General features: G+C 43.4%; 1 protein-coding gene across 1 annotated transcript; it reads right to left on the bottom strand.

Annotated features, from left to right (window-relative positions):
* Positions 1-6,115: 6,115 nt before the first annotated feature.
* Ptchd3 (patched domain containing 3) lies at positions 6,116-14,617 on the bottom strand. The gene is made up of 4 exons (XM_048344104.1): positions 13,601-14,617; positions 12,217-12,338; positions 9,312-9,457; positions 6,116-7,614 (listed from the first exon to the last, which is right to left on the bottom strand). The coding sequence occupies exons 1-4, from the start codon at positions 14,615-14,617 to the stop codon at positions 6,116-6,118; spliced, it is 2,784 nt and encodes a 927-aa protein (XP_048200061.1).
* Between the last annotated feature and the right edge of the window lie 153 nt (positions 14,618-14,770).

The following is a 14,770-nucleotide window of genomic DNA, read 5'->3' on the forward strand; positions in this document are numbered from 1 at the left end:
TCATCAACCAATATTTTTTTTCAAAAATTTAAAATGGGGAGGCAGGCAAGCCGCCATGGAATACAATGGCCAGGAATTCATAGACAACAAGCGCTATCTTCACAAAAAGCTTCCATCCAAGATTAGTTTATTTGCACCTTCATGCTCCCTCATACACTGCAAAAATGAATGAAAAACCTGTACTCTCCCTCTCCCTCCCTGCCTCTTTCCTTCCCTCACTCTGACCTCATCCCTACTAGCCCAAATAATACTCTAGAAACAGAGTAAGGAGATCTTAAGAGATGAAATTGATGCTGGAAAACACAGAGACAAAATACAAAATACACACACACACACACACACACACACACACACACTTAGACAAATTGAAGCCAGAAGACGGGCTGTGGTTCAAGTAGTGCAGCACAATCTTACGTAGAAAAGCTAAAGAACAGCACCCAAGTCCTAAATTCAATCCCTATCAACAGCACCCACACACAGAATTAAGAAAAACAAAAACAAAAACAAAAAACACAGTTCCACACATGTTCACATGTCACACCTGTCATTTCCTAAGAAAATGACAGAGGGCGCACTAGCACTTGGGACAGCACCATAGAGCCCCACTCTGACTCTGTATGGACAATTTCCACAGGTTCCTACTGATATTCTCTTGGGTGCCTTCTCATTGAAACACTGAAGGAGTCATTGAGCACAGGGCAGAGTCCAACTATTGAGGAAATACCTAAAGATAGAACGAATGGGTCACAGCATAATACATCTGTTTTAACTCTACAATGGCTTCCCAAATTTTGGACTGAGAAGGTAGAAATGAACTAAATGTAAAAGTCATTCAAGAAGACGTGGCTAGCACGTGTTTGTGGCCAGGATTCACAGCCAACCCTAAAACGTAGTTTAGAATGTAGAAATGGTAGATGAACTCAGAACTACTGTGCACTTTCCTTACTAATATCTAGAATAAACTATGGAGCTTCAACAAGTAGTTATGTTTCTTTCCTTGTTCACATCTTTAGACTGTGTGTCTCTCAGGTCATTCAGTGGTTTATTATAAATTTATTGAATCTCCATTCTTAGGAACTAACGAGTGCTTTGTCTCTGGAGAGTTTGGCAGCCTATCTTGGGTGCTTTTTCTCTGGAGAATTTGGCATCTTATCTTGGAAATCTTAGGAGGTTTGTACTGATTTCCTTTGAAGCAGTTCAACTTATCGGGCTTTTCTTTGATGGCTAGTGGATTTTCTGTCACCCACCATAGCACCTACTAATCTCCAGGCTTCAGCTTTGTCCAGCCCATACATCACAGTGACCTTTCCTGATCTCTTCTGTTTAGCCTCTGAGGCTTCAGTGCTCAGTGAGTACCGGTAGAGCACAGACGCTCATGGGTGCCCTTGTGCAGGTGTGCTCCAGATAGACGGCATCTCCTTAGAGCCAGATACTGTGGACCTGCACCTCCATGTCTCCTGGGATGGACATGGTGAGCCTCTCTGCAGAGATTCAGTCACCCTCCAACACCAGGGGCTTCACACAAGCCTTCATATACCCTAGCAACCCCACAGGTGAACAGGACGCCACAATCAAGTTGCCCCATGCTCTGTTGGTTGGTTGCAGCCATCTGGTGTACCTTGAAGATCATGAGTTCAAGGCCACACAGTGAAACCCTACCCCCAAAATCCAAAAGAAAGAACTTGGTCAACATCATTACCCATGAGGGAAATAAGAATCGAAACCACAAGGCATCACTTCATAAACAGAAAACACATGTAAAAATGATCAAGTATTGGTGACAAAAAATAAAGAAGTGGATATTGATCATAAAAATGAGAAAATGTGTGGCAGCTGCGGAAAACCTTTGGTGGTCTCTGGGGAACTGAAATGTGGGCATAACACCATAAAAAAGGAAACTGGTCCCTGGGGGTACCAGCAACTACACCAAATGTTCTCCACAGACTGAACCCTCCATCACTGTACTGCTCTTGAGAGATGATCCACACAGAACCAGACCACCCAAGGGTCTGGGTCACCCTAGCAGGTGCCATATTACCATAGGGAAGAGTACACAGGATGACACAGTCCAGGGGCAATCACAACCCTATCCCCAGACCCCTGGGAAGTAGGTGTGCCAGGTCAGCAAGTACCCAGGGAAGGACACCCCTGAGAGGGAGGTGTGCTGGATCAGCCAGTCCCCAGGGAAGGGGACCCATGGGATGGAGGTGTGCCGGGTCAATGAGTCCCCAGGGAAGGACACCCCTGGGAGGGAGGTGTGCAGTGTCAGCAAGTCCCCAGGGAAGGGGACCCATGGGATGGAGGTGTGCCGGGTCAATGAGTCCCCAGAGAAGGACACCCCTGGGAGGGAGGTGTGCAGTGTCAGCAAGTCCCCAGGGAAGGGGACCCATGGGATGGAGGTGTGCAGTGTCAGCAAGTCCCCAGGGATGTGGACCCATGGGATGGAGGTGTTCTGGGTCAGCGAGTCCCCAGGGAAGGGGACCCATGGGATGGAGGTGTGCTGGGTCAGTGAGTCCCCAGAGAAGGACACCCCTGCAGGAGGTGTCCAGGTCAGCCAGTCCCTCAGGAAAAAAAGACTATAGAGAGTAAGCCAGGGAAGGAGATCACCACTCTTCACCCATCCCCACCCATGAGGAAGAGGCTAAGCCTCCACCATGTAAGGTGACAGAGAGCAGGAACTGTGGAGCCCCCCCACCCCGGCCCCACAGCTTGCAGGCACCAGGATGGTCAGCCAGCAGCACCACTATTCTCTGTTTAGTGGGGTGCTGATTTACCTTCTCTCAGTAGATAGGGAGCTTTCCAAATATTTAAGCATATACAAAGTAGAGAACAAGCTATAATGACTCCAGTTTTCACAGTTCTCAACTATCGTCAAATCTTTTTATTCTTTAACATCTACTCTATTCGAGGGTGAAGAATCTCATAAATATCCATAAATATTTCCACTTTACCAAAGGGCTGACGGATAACATCTGAGCAGTCAAACTGAGCCAGAAGTCCCACGGGGTAATTTATAACTCCCTCATCCCATGCACCTGCTCTGTTCTTTCTTTTCTTTGCCAGTTCTGGGGCTTGAACTCAGGACCTGGGCACTATCCCTGAGCTGTTCTTCCTTCTCCTCCTTCTCCTTCTCCTTTCTTCTTCTTGCCAGTCCTGGGGCTTAACCACAGGGCATGAGACTGTCCTGGCTTCTTTTTCCTCAAGGCTAGCACTCTACTACTTGAGCCACAGCGCCACTTCTGGCTATTTCTATATGGATGATAATGAGGAATCAAACACAGGGCTTCATGTATACAAGGCAAGCACTACTAACACTAGGCCATAGTTCCAGCCCCAACCTCTGCATTTTAATGTGTGTTATTTAGGTTATTTTTGAAACAATTATTTGCAAGTAGAATGAAGTTTGTGTGTATGATCAAGTCACTAATTTGCTTGTAGCAAAGTCTGGCAATAACCCTGCCCCTAATCCCAAACCCCTAGCCCTTAACCCCTAACTCCTAAGCCCTAGCACCTAGCCAATGCCCGAAACCATCAGCCTCACCCTGAAACCCTCACGTTCATCATCCTCACCCTCAACCTCACCATCCTGGAACTAACCCTAGCCCATGAACATGGCCTTAAACATAGACCCAGACCTTAACCCGAACCCTAAAACGCTAACCCTAAAACCCAAACACTAACCCTATAACCCTAAACCTAAAACTCTAAACCTAAACCAACCCTAACAATCCTAGACCTAGCACTAACCCTAGCCCTAACCCTAACCTAACCCTAGCCCTAGCACTTAACCCTAACCATAACCCTAAACCATAACCCTAGCACTAACCCTAACCAACCCTAACCCTATTTCTCTTAATACAGTTTTTCAATTAACTACAACTCAGATACCATACAATTCACCCATTTGAATCCCAAAATTCAATAGTTTGGACATATCACATTCATTTTTTAAAACTCTAGTAAAATACATTACATTAAATGTGTAAGAGTTTATTTCTTTGGGGGCATGAAGTCCTGAACAGACCCCAGCAGAGCAGGTCAAGCAAGAATAGTGTCACTCATGCTAGTCGCCTCATAATCAAGAAACAGTTCATTGTGCAAACAATAGGAGATGGGGTGATCACACCACTGAGAGACAATCATCCATGCCAATGCTTCGTTCCACAGAGAGTTTTTCTGGTGGTTACTTAAGAGATTAAAGTCTCACAGACTTTCCTGCCCGGGCTGGCTTTGAACCAAGATCCTCAGATCTCAGCCTCCTGAGTAGCTAGGATTACAAATGTGAGCCACTGGCACCCAGCTAACATTTACATTTTAATTTTAAAGCAAACAAATACAAAAGCCTAACTTCACAGTGGCTGCCTTTGGCAACAGAGTTAACTGAAATGGGAAGAGGACTTCCATTTTCTCTGTATTCAAACTACTCAGTCCTAACATATATAGGCCAGAATGCCAAAAACAGGGCTATAGCTCAAATGATAAAGCACTAGCCTTGAGAAAGAAAAAAGACAAGAAAAGAAAAACCCTCAGGGACAGCACCCAAGCCCTGAGTTCAAGCCCAAGTATTGGCACAAGAAGAAGAAGAAAAAGGAGAAGGAGAAGGAGAAGAAGAGAAAAAAAAAAAACTCTGAGGGGCTGGGGATATAGCCTAGTGGCAAGAGTGCCTGCCTCAGATACACGAGGCCCTAGGTTCGATTCCCCAGCACCACATATACAGAAAACGGCCAGAAACGGCGCTGTGGCTCAAGTGGCAGAGTGCTAGCCTTGAGCGGGAAGAAGCCAGGAACAGTGCTCAGGCCCTGAGTCCAAGGCCCAGGACTGGCCAAAAAAAAAAAAAAAAAAAAAAAAAAAACTCTGAGATATACCTTTCTGCCTGAATGATTGAGCTATATCCAATCTAGATCTGAGTTTCAGTACCCTCTTATGTCATTTCTATCTTCCTCACTAATAATAGCAAAAGGAACAGGATCTTAATTCAATTAGGTATGTATTATGGGAAGAAAATGAAGCCCTGTCCTTATCTCCTAACAATAGTATGGGGTTCACTGACCTAAATGTACAATTAAAACTATCAACACTTTGACAAAAATGTAAATGGAGCTTTTTCATAACCTTAATGCTGTCAAAACATAAGACTAGAAATAGAAAGTACTATTAAAAAAATATTATACACGGTGGCTCACACCTGTCATCCTAGCTACTCAGGAGGCTGAGACCTGAGGATCACGGTTTGAAGCCATCCCTGGCATGAGACTCTTATCTCCAATTAACCACTCAAAAACACAAAGTGGAACTGTGGGTCAAAGTGGTAGAGCACTAGTCTTGAGCAAAAGAGCTTAGGGACAGCACCCAAGCCCTGAGTTCAAGCCCCACAACCGTAAAAAAAAAAAAAAAAATGTTAACAACTTTTTAGAAAAGCTCAAACTGGGAAAATAAATTGTATTTTTATATCATAATGCATGTGGAAAGAATAATTTTAAAATATTCTATTTACAGTATGAGTAAAATACAATAGTCCTTTAATTTCTAGGAATAAACACCCAATGATTAAAAAGTAACTGGAAATTCTACCATATATTGAATCTAAGAGACAATAATAAATGACAATAATTTCTCATTTAGTAAAGATAGTTTAATGTGAGATCAATTTTTCTGAGTATATTTTTTAAAACAGAAGGATTTCTGAGTCATGGAAACATGCCTTTACTTAAATGTTATTAACAATTCTCTTTTAAACTTTTCTTTTTTTATTAAACATTACTTGTGTGTTTAAGTTTCTTTTTATCAGTGTATATCAATTGTACAGAGTAACGGTTTTCATTGAGAAATTTTCACACATTTATAATGTATCCTCTATAACCTTCTTTTTTAATTTTTAATTGAATAACAATTATAAAGGTGATGTACACAGCGGTTACAATTACATAATCCATTACCTTCTTGATCCATCCTTCTCCTTCCCATTCTCATCAGTCTCCTTTCTCTTCCCCTGCAGTCTTTTACTTGCATGTCTCTTTTTTTCTGCTCTGCACAGTGCCCTTTTTTATTGGACTGAACTGAGCAATAAACAATTTGATAACTTGTCTCTGATTTGTTGATGGACATGTTAAACCAATTAGCAAAAAAAGGTTAAGAATACTGGAAGAAAAATTAGACCATGAGCAGCTCCAAATATCATTACAAGAAACATAATCTTAAAGAATGTCCTGAAGATGTACGCTTTAGCTGCAGATAAAACACACACCCCTATTATTGTTGAGATAGCACTTTGTAGCACTGGATAACCTAGCATATATAATGCATCCGCTGCTTTTCCATTTACTGTGGTCTTGGAACTGGAAACAAATGCATAGGAGATGTGTGCAGAAAAATCGAAAGAAAACCCTATACAAATGACCAGATTAATCATGGATATGGAATCAAGATTGACCTTCCAGAATGCCATGAAACCCGTTACTCCCACAATCACAGAAGCAATAGCAAAAGTTACCCATATGGAGCACACTGGATGAGGAATTAACAATAGGGAAACTATGAACATAGCTATTGATGCAACTATGACATTTCTAACAGTGTTTTCTAGTATGGCAGCAAACTGATCAAAGTATATGAATGCCTGGTTATACACCATTAGGGGAACTTCACACTTGTCAGCTATGTCTCGTAATTGGAGTAACATTAGCTTCTTACTTTTTGAGGTAGAAACACTCATAACTTGAATAAAACCCCTGGAAGAAGTGATTTCATTTGCTGAAGAAACATTAACATCATATGTAAAAATTGGAAATGTACTTAAAAAAACAGAAAGGTTGTCCATAAATGTTTTCTTATTATTAAGAACCTGACTGCTATTTTTCATATATTTTACATATTGCCGCAGCCAAAATTCTGTAAGATTTTTATCTACATAGCTATTTTCTTCAAACCTTACCAGACATTTTTCTAATTCTTGCCTTACATCTTCTTCCCAGTAGTTAATACTTTCAGTAACAATAACCATCACCCTGGGACCATACTCTGAAAAATAATCTTGCTCTGTATTAAAATAGGGTATGATGTAGGAATCATCACTTGCCAGATTTCGAAGGTCTAAACCCTCTTGCACGTGGAAGCATCCATATATGCTGCTTATGATGTACAATATGTATGTCAACACTACAAAAAGCTTGCACTTGGTGGTTGTGAGAAAAGGACCAAAATGGTCTCTAAAAAACAAATTCATTGGATGGTTATCAGCTCCATATTCATCTGGGACAGACTCAAATGGGAAACAGCAGGCCTTTTTTAATGAGCCATATTTGGGGTCTGGCTTTTTCACCCAGTGCAGGCAGCTTACTTCTCTTCTTCCATCCAGAGCCATAACTGCCCCAAAACAAGTGATTTTGTAACAATAACAAAATACCAGGGTTGTCCCTGTATAGATGCAAAAGTACTGCACCGACCTGAAAGAGCTCATTACACCAGTAAAGAAGGCGAGTACATTGGTGATGCTGGTAATTGTAATGGACACGGCCACCTTTGAATAGACACTGGAAAGCCGTTCTCTTACGGTGACCAGGAGGCTGGTCTTCTGCCAGCCAGAAATCATGATAAACATGTCATCAACCCCAACACCTGGGAAAATAAGTAAGAAACAAACTCTTCATACATATTAATGTACATCAAGTAAATACATTGACCCTTTTTTTTCCCCCAGTCCTTGGCTTGGGACTCAGGGCCTGAGCACTGTCCCTGGCTTCCTTTTACTCAAGGCTACCACTCTACCTCTTGAGCCACAGTGCTATTTCTGGCTTTTTCCTTTTATGTTGTGCTAAGGAATTGAACCCAGGGCTTCATGCGTGCTAGGCAAGCACTCTACCATTAAGCCACATTCCCAGCCCTGACCATTCTCTTTTTCTGTGTTAAGGCCTTGCTTGTCTTACCCACTCTCTACTTAAAGACTATCTTTCCCTGTAATGTTTTCTCTGGTTGCCACTAGATTCACAACAGAATTTGTCATTCCTTCCTCTGGTTCAGTCTTTGCTCTATACATACGCCTATAATTTTGCACATACCAAGACATACTCTATTCCTCAGGTGTTTTAGTAATTAGAACAGAAAACCAGGCTGATGGGTAGTTGAAGCAGTATTAGCAGTGTGTACCTTTGATTCCACTATTCAGTCTCCCAAGTTATGTAATGCATTAGCTCACTGCTCCAGAAACAAGTAAGGACTCTGCTTCTTACTTTTTGTAGTGCTAGGGGTCAAACCCAAGACTTCATACATGCTAGGCAAGTACTCTACAACTGAGCTGTACTGCCAGCCCTCTGAGTGCTCCTGAAATAAGAAATACTACCTAAATAAAGCTTAACAATCCTGGAAACAAAATAGCAGGACAAAGGGTAAACAAACACAGCAGTGGTACTCACTAGACACTATGTTAAAAATAATTTATCCAATTTGTAGGTGGGGATGGGAGGAAAAAACTCAGAGAGCAAGGCCAAGGGGTGACATTGTCCAAAAAGAAATGTACTCTACCTGATTTGTGTAACTGTAACCCTACTGCACCATCACTTTTATAATAACAATTTTTAATGTAAGAATCCTTTATATATCAGTGCCTACCAGGTAGTTCATTCCTTTCCAAATTGAGATTTTATGAATGGTTTGAAATAAAATGCCAAAACATTTGAGGACTTTGACATTTCAGACTGGGAAAGGACAATCACAAAGAAAGAGGTCTAGAAAAAACAACATGTGCATACTGCTAACAAATTCTGCCTACCTCACACTCCACTATGGTTGTCACTTTCACTCCTGCATGTCTTGCTTCCATGTATATGTATATCAACTCAATACTTAGGACTGCCAGGCTGATCTTAATTTCATGTTTTCCATCAGTTATGCTTTTTTTATTTGTTACAAACTTGGACTACATACAATTCATTTTAACACAAATTTCCACTAAATATAATCTTGCTAGTAGTGACTCATCAAATCAGTAAGCTTTCTCCATTTTTAATTTGCATCCCTTGATTGAGAAGTCAAACATTTTTCTTATATTTTCAGCAACTTATATTTTGGCTTTATGTATATGAACTGCTATTCATATTCCCTATTTACCTGCTCATATATGGTACTAGATTTCTTCCAACTCTGAAGATACACCTTGATTTTCCCTATTTCCTACTTGAGAATCATGCTTACTTTGGATCTATACAGCTACTACATGAAATTTATTTCCTTGTCTACTCAGCACCTACACACACACACACACACACACACACACACACACACACACATTGTACAGCCTCACATTTTATTTTACTCACCTAGAATAAGAAATGGGGAATTGGCAACTATGATCACAAATGGTACCCCAACGTGCAACATCAGGCCAAAGCCACTCACCACTGCCATGGCAACATTAAACACTCCAAAAACTGCAACTCCAATTTTGCTTCGTATACAGTTCAACCTATAAATTTAGAATGAAAGAAAATCACAAATGCTGGGGTGGCACCTTACATACTGAAATTCTACCAATTGCTACCATTCTTGACTTGGATACCTACAGTCATAAGCCCCTGAACTGATCAGTTCTACACTTGTCTGCCTGTCTGCTGGTATCTTGAAGCTTGCAAGCACTATACCATACCAACTATCTAAAAAAAAAAAGGGGGGGGAAGGTAGGAAAGTAGGCAATCTGTATTTTTACTAAACTGTCCAGATGGTATCATAATGGGAGAGGGAGGAAGGGAGAGAGGAATACAGACACAGAGACAGAGAGAGCAAGCACATGACAAGTCAGGAAAAGATTCAGAAGCCAAATTTCCTTTTTTTTTTTTTTCAGATACCTTGTCACAGAAACTAACCCAGGTCCCATGAGAACTACATTAATTCCTTCTGAGAGAAACATCCCCGAACACCTAACCATTTTACAACCAGGCCTCATTTCATAGAATCTCATCACCTCTTAACACTATCATACCAGGGCCAAGTTTCCTGCACATGAACTGTTGTGGGCTGGGCTGCACTCAAATCCCATTATCTTTCTACCCCACCCCCAATCCTTATTTATCCATAATCACAATAGTATATAGTACCTACACCTCCAAACTAGTGTAATGTGTACTGTGTTATGTAAAATTTTTGTCTGTTCTACTTGTTCAGATTTTCACTTCATTTTGAATCATGTGTATGTCTGTAACAATTTGTGCATTTCACCTGTCATCCTGTTTATTGACATACAGTTCATAATATTCACTTATCATAACAATGTCTCCCCTTTCATATCTATTTCTTTCTGTCTGATCTCTTCTTTGTTTCTCTATAGGTAACAAATATTGGTTTGGTTGAATACTGTTGTTTATCAAGTCTGTTTTATATATCTCTTCTTGCACATAGTAATTGCACAGCATGTCAAGTTTCACTACTGTCTTTCTGAATATGCACAGAATATATCTCCTTTCTTACCCCACCTTTGTCACTCCCACTTTAAACACCTTTCTTACCAGTTATTTTTAATGGGCTTCAGTAAGGCTCTTTCCCCCTCCCGCATCCTAGTCACTCCCCCTGTACAACAGACCCCATCATTTGTATTTGTGTCATTTTTTTATATCTAGCCTATGCTTATCAGGGAAATCATGCATTATTTATCTTTTCAGTCTAATTTATTTTGATTAACATAGTCTTCCTGCAAATGACATTATTTCATTCTTCTTTATGGTTAAGTAATACTCTATACTGTGTGTATTACATTTTCTTTATAGAATCATCTATTGATAGGCACCCAGATTGATTTTAAACTTCACTACTGTCAATTGTGTCACAATAAATACAAGTGTACAGAAAAATATCAAGAATGATACAACAGGGGCTGGGGATATGGCCTAGTGGCAAGAGTGCCTGCTTCATATACATGAGGCCCTGGGTTTGATTCCCCAGCACCACATATACAGAAAATGGCCAGAAGTGGCGCTGTGACTCAAGTGGCAGAGTGCTAGCCTTGAGCAAAAAGAAGCCAGGGACAGTGCTCAGGCCTAGAGTCCAAGCCCCAGGACTGGCCAAAAAAAAGAAAAAAAGAATGATACAACAGAGTACTACGATAGTTTTACATTTTTTAGTTGTAAGGAAACTCCTACTGATTTACACAGTAGACACACTAATTTACATTCCCAACAACAATGCAAAGGCCTTCCTTGCTCCCACATCTTTTCAGCATTTGTTGTTTGTCTTTTTCTTTTGTGGTGTGCATGTGCATGTGTGTGCAAGTGAATATACACGCACATGCACGTGCCAGTATAAAGACTTGAACTCAGGGTCTGGGCACTATCCTTTGGCTTTTTTTGCGCAGGGCTACTTTTCTTCCACTCAAACCACAGATCTACTTCTAGCTAGTTGGTGGTTAGTTGGAGACAACGAATCTTGTGGACTTTTGTTTATGCTCAGGCTGGCTTTGAACCATGATCCTAGAATCTCAGCTTCCTCAGTAGCAAGGATTAGAGGCATGAATGTTAGTTGTATTTCTATACATGTGCTCAATCCAAAAGGGAAGAAATTTCATCTAAATAACTCTAAAATAATAAGATACATAGGAACTCAACAATGCAAGTGAAAGAAATGGAAAACCAAAGTAAGCATAAAGCTCTTTTAGTTAAGAAGAGTTATTATTGCTTAAAAAACAGGCAAACCTGCACCAAATAATCTACATTTTCAATGTGATCCCTAACTGTTCTGAAAATTCCAATAGCCTTTTTTATTCAGAAATGAAAGCATCACCCCTCAAATTACTATGGAGGTGCAAGAAGCCATAAATGGCAAAAAAAAAAAAATCTAGAAAAAAGAAAAAAATATGAGCACTTGATACTATTCAGACATAAAAAGGAATGAAGCTCTGATACATGTTCCAACATAGATATTGAGAACATCATGCTAAGTGGATTAAGCCAGCTACAAAAGGACAAGTTTCTAGAATAGATAAACAAATATCAACAGAAATTGATTAAAACTTCACTGGACAGTTACAGTTTCACAACAGTATAGACATAATAGCATTGAATTTATACTTTAAAAGCATAATGTGCTTTAAAAGCATTTATGTCTATTAATTACATTATACTTAAGAAGTATGTATATGTATTATGTACATATATGTATATTAAACATAATTTGTACACATATATATTCTATCACAATTTTTTGGCAATGTAAGAAGTGAAAATGTGAAACTCTTACCTGAAACATGATATAATTGCAAACAGTATGATTAGAACATATGCCATGTGAAATAAGGGGATCACTGTCATAGAAGTTGCCTCAAATTCCAGTTGTCTGGAAAGTGATGTAAAGTGGACCACCTGCAACAGAAATAGTTAGGAATAGTTAGGAATTCCAGTATCTGATATGAGTTACAGATCATCTTGAAACACTTTCACTTTTTGACAGAAATATGTTAAAAATTAAGGGGGCTGGGGATATGGCCTAGTGGCAAGAGCGCTTGCCTCGTATACATTAGGCCCTGGGTTCAATTCCCCAGCACCACATATACAGAAAATGGCCAGAAGAGGCGCTGTGGCTCAAGTGGCAGAGTGCTAGCCTTGAGCAAAAAGAAGCCAGGGACAGTGCTCAAGCCCCAGGACTGGCCAAAAAATAAATAAATAAATAAATAAATAAAAATATATATATATAAAGATGTTTTTTTTTTAAAATTAAGTATCAGGAGGGCTGAGAATATGGACTAGTGGTAGAGTGCTTGCCCGGTATACATGAAACCCTGGGTTTGAGTCCTCAGCACTACATACATATACAGAAAAGGCCGGAAGTGGCGCTGTGGCTCAAGTGGCAGCCTTGAGAAAAAAGAAGCCAGGGACAGTGCTCAGGCCCTGAGTCCAAGCCCCAGGACTGGCAAAAAAAAAAAAAAAAAAAAAAAAAACGAAATACACTACAACTACATTTTACATGAAACATTAATAACTGTGGAAATTGTTGCTTTCCTAACGATTAGCAGATTGTCATTTTACTATTTTAATTGTATACATTTCATGTCATGATGGCCTGGTCTCCACAAGCTATTTCCAGTAGCTCTCACATTCGTCAGGTTTATTTATAATTATTAATAGTCTTGCTAGCTCCAAAATTTCTGAACAGGCAGTATGTGTCTCACATTAAGCCAGGTAGGTACCTTACCTATAACTAACTCGAAAGTGCTAAGCCAGTGATCTTGGTGAACAGCACCGTGGCACTTTTGCTGAAGGTTTTGTCGTATGGGGTGGGGGTAGTGCTGGGGCTTGGTCATCTCAAAGTTGGAAAATCAAACCCCAATTTCAGTGTGGAGCTCAATTCCTGCACTGAACAGCTCTCTAGCAGGTACAGGATTTGTGCTAGTGGTCTCTGATAGGTGGATTCTTCTGTGTTAACTTTAGAAACGTTGGATAAAGTACCAAGCACAGTAGAAGATAGTTAGCTTTGAGCCCAGTGCCCCATCAAATAATCAGGGCGACACTTCCCGCCTTCTGTGGGCCACTCTATAAACACACGCACACGCACGCACACACACGCACACGCGCGCACACATGCACGCGCACACGCGCGCACGCACGCACACGCACGCACAGGGCACCTTAATCTTCTCCAAGGCCAGTCTGTTCTTCATGTCGTCAAACTGGTCCAGAAAGTGCATCAGCCACTCCTTGCTCCGCTGGCTCTGCTCGGGCTGCTCCGTTTGCAGGAAGTACAGCAGGTGCATGGCTTTGGACTCCAGCAGGACCCGGCCCAGGCCCGCGCTCTCCCCCAGGGTGTTTCCGCCCAGGAAGCCGGCCAGGAAGATGGGGCGGCCCGAGAAGTTGAGCCTGGGGAAGGTGACGCGCCCCAGGTCCAGCGCCGGGTTCCGCTGCCAGGCGTACAGGAGCGGGTTGGGGGGCACGCAGCGGGTCTTGAACTTGGCGCAGGCCTCGCGGTAGTCGACCCGGGTCCGGTTGTCCAGGGCCACCGTCAGGCCCTGCACGGCGCGGTCCAGCCGGCTCACCTCCGCGAGGACCTCGGCGCGCAGCAGCGAGCCCGCGGTGCACACCGCCATCACCGAGGCGAAGTGGGTCTCGGAGCTCATCCGGGCGGCCGAGAAGCGGAACGAGTCGTTGGTGGAGAAGTGGCCCTGCACGAAGCGCCGCTCGGCCTTGGCGGGGCCGCCGACGGGCGTGTACTGCTCCTCCAGGTTCTCCTTCCCGTCGGGCAGGAACGCGAAGCCCGAGCCCAGCACGGCCGTCAGCGCCACGGGCGCCAGCAGGAAGGCCCAGGGGTGCGAGGCCACGGCGCGCCCCAGCCGGCCGAAGCCGCGCGACAGCGGCCGCTCCACGCAGTCGGTGCGGCGGCGGCGGCGGCGGCGGCGGCGGCGCGGCGCCTCGGGCTCGGCGGGCGCCTCCGGCCCCGGCGGCTGCGGCCGCTCCGAGGGCGGCCCCGAGGCCCAGCTCCGCGGCGACGGCGGCCCCGGCTCCCCCCCGGACCCGCCCGCGGGCGGCGGCGGCGGCGGCGGCGAGGGGGACGCGGACGCCCGGCCCTCGCGGGGCTCCGCCCCCGCCTCGGACGGCTCGGCGGCCTCGGGCTGCGCCTGCGGCGCCACCTTAGACGACCTGAGGCTCATCTCCCGCACCGACGGCGCCCGCACGCCCGTCAGGGGCGCGCGGCACCGGCACCGGCGCCTGGCTCCGCAACCGACTCCGCGCTGAGCGCCGCGGGCGCCCCGTGCCCGGGGGTTGGGGCAACCGTCGGTGCGCGCGGGCGGTCGCGGGCCTAA

Source organism: Perognathus longimembris, chromosome 3 (assembly GCF_023159225.1).
Source record: "Perognathus longimembris pacificus isolate PPM17 chromosome 3, ASM2315922v1, whole genome shotgun sequence".
NCBI lineage: Eukaryota > Metazoa > Chordata > Mammalia > Rodentia > Heteromyidae > Perognathus > Perognathus longimembris.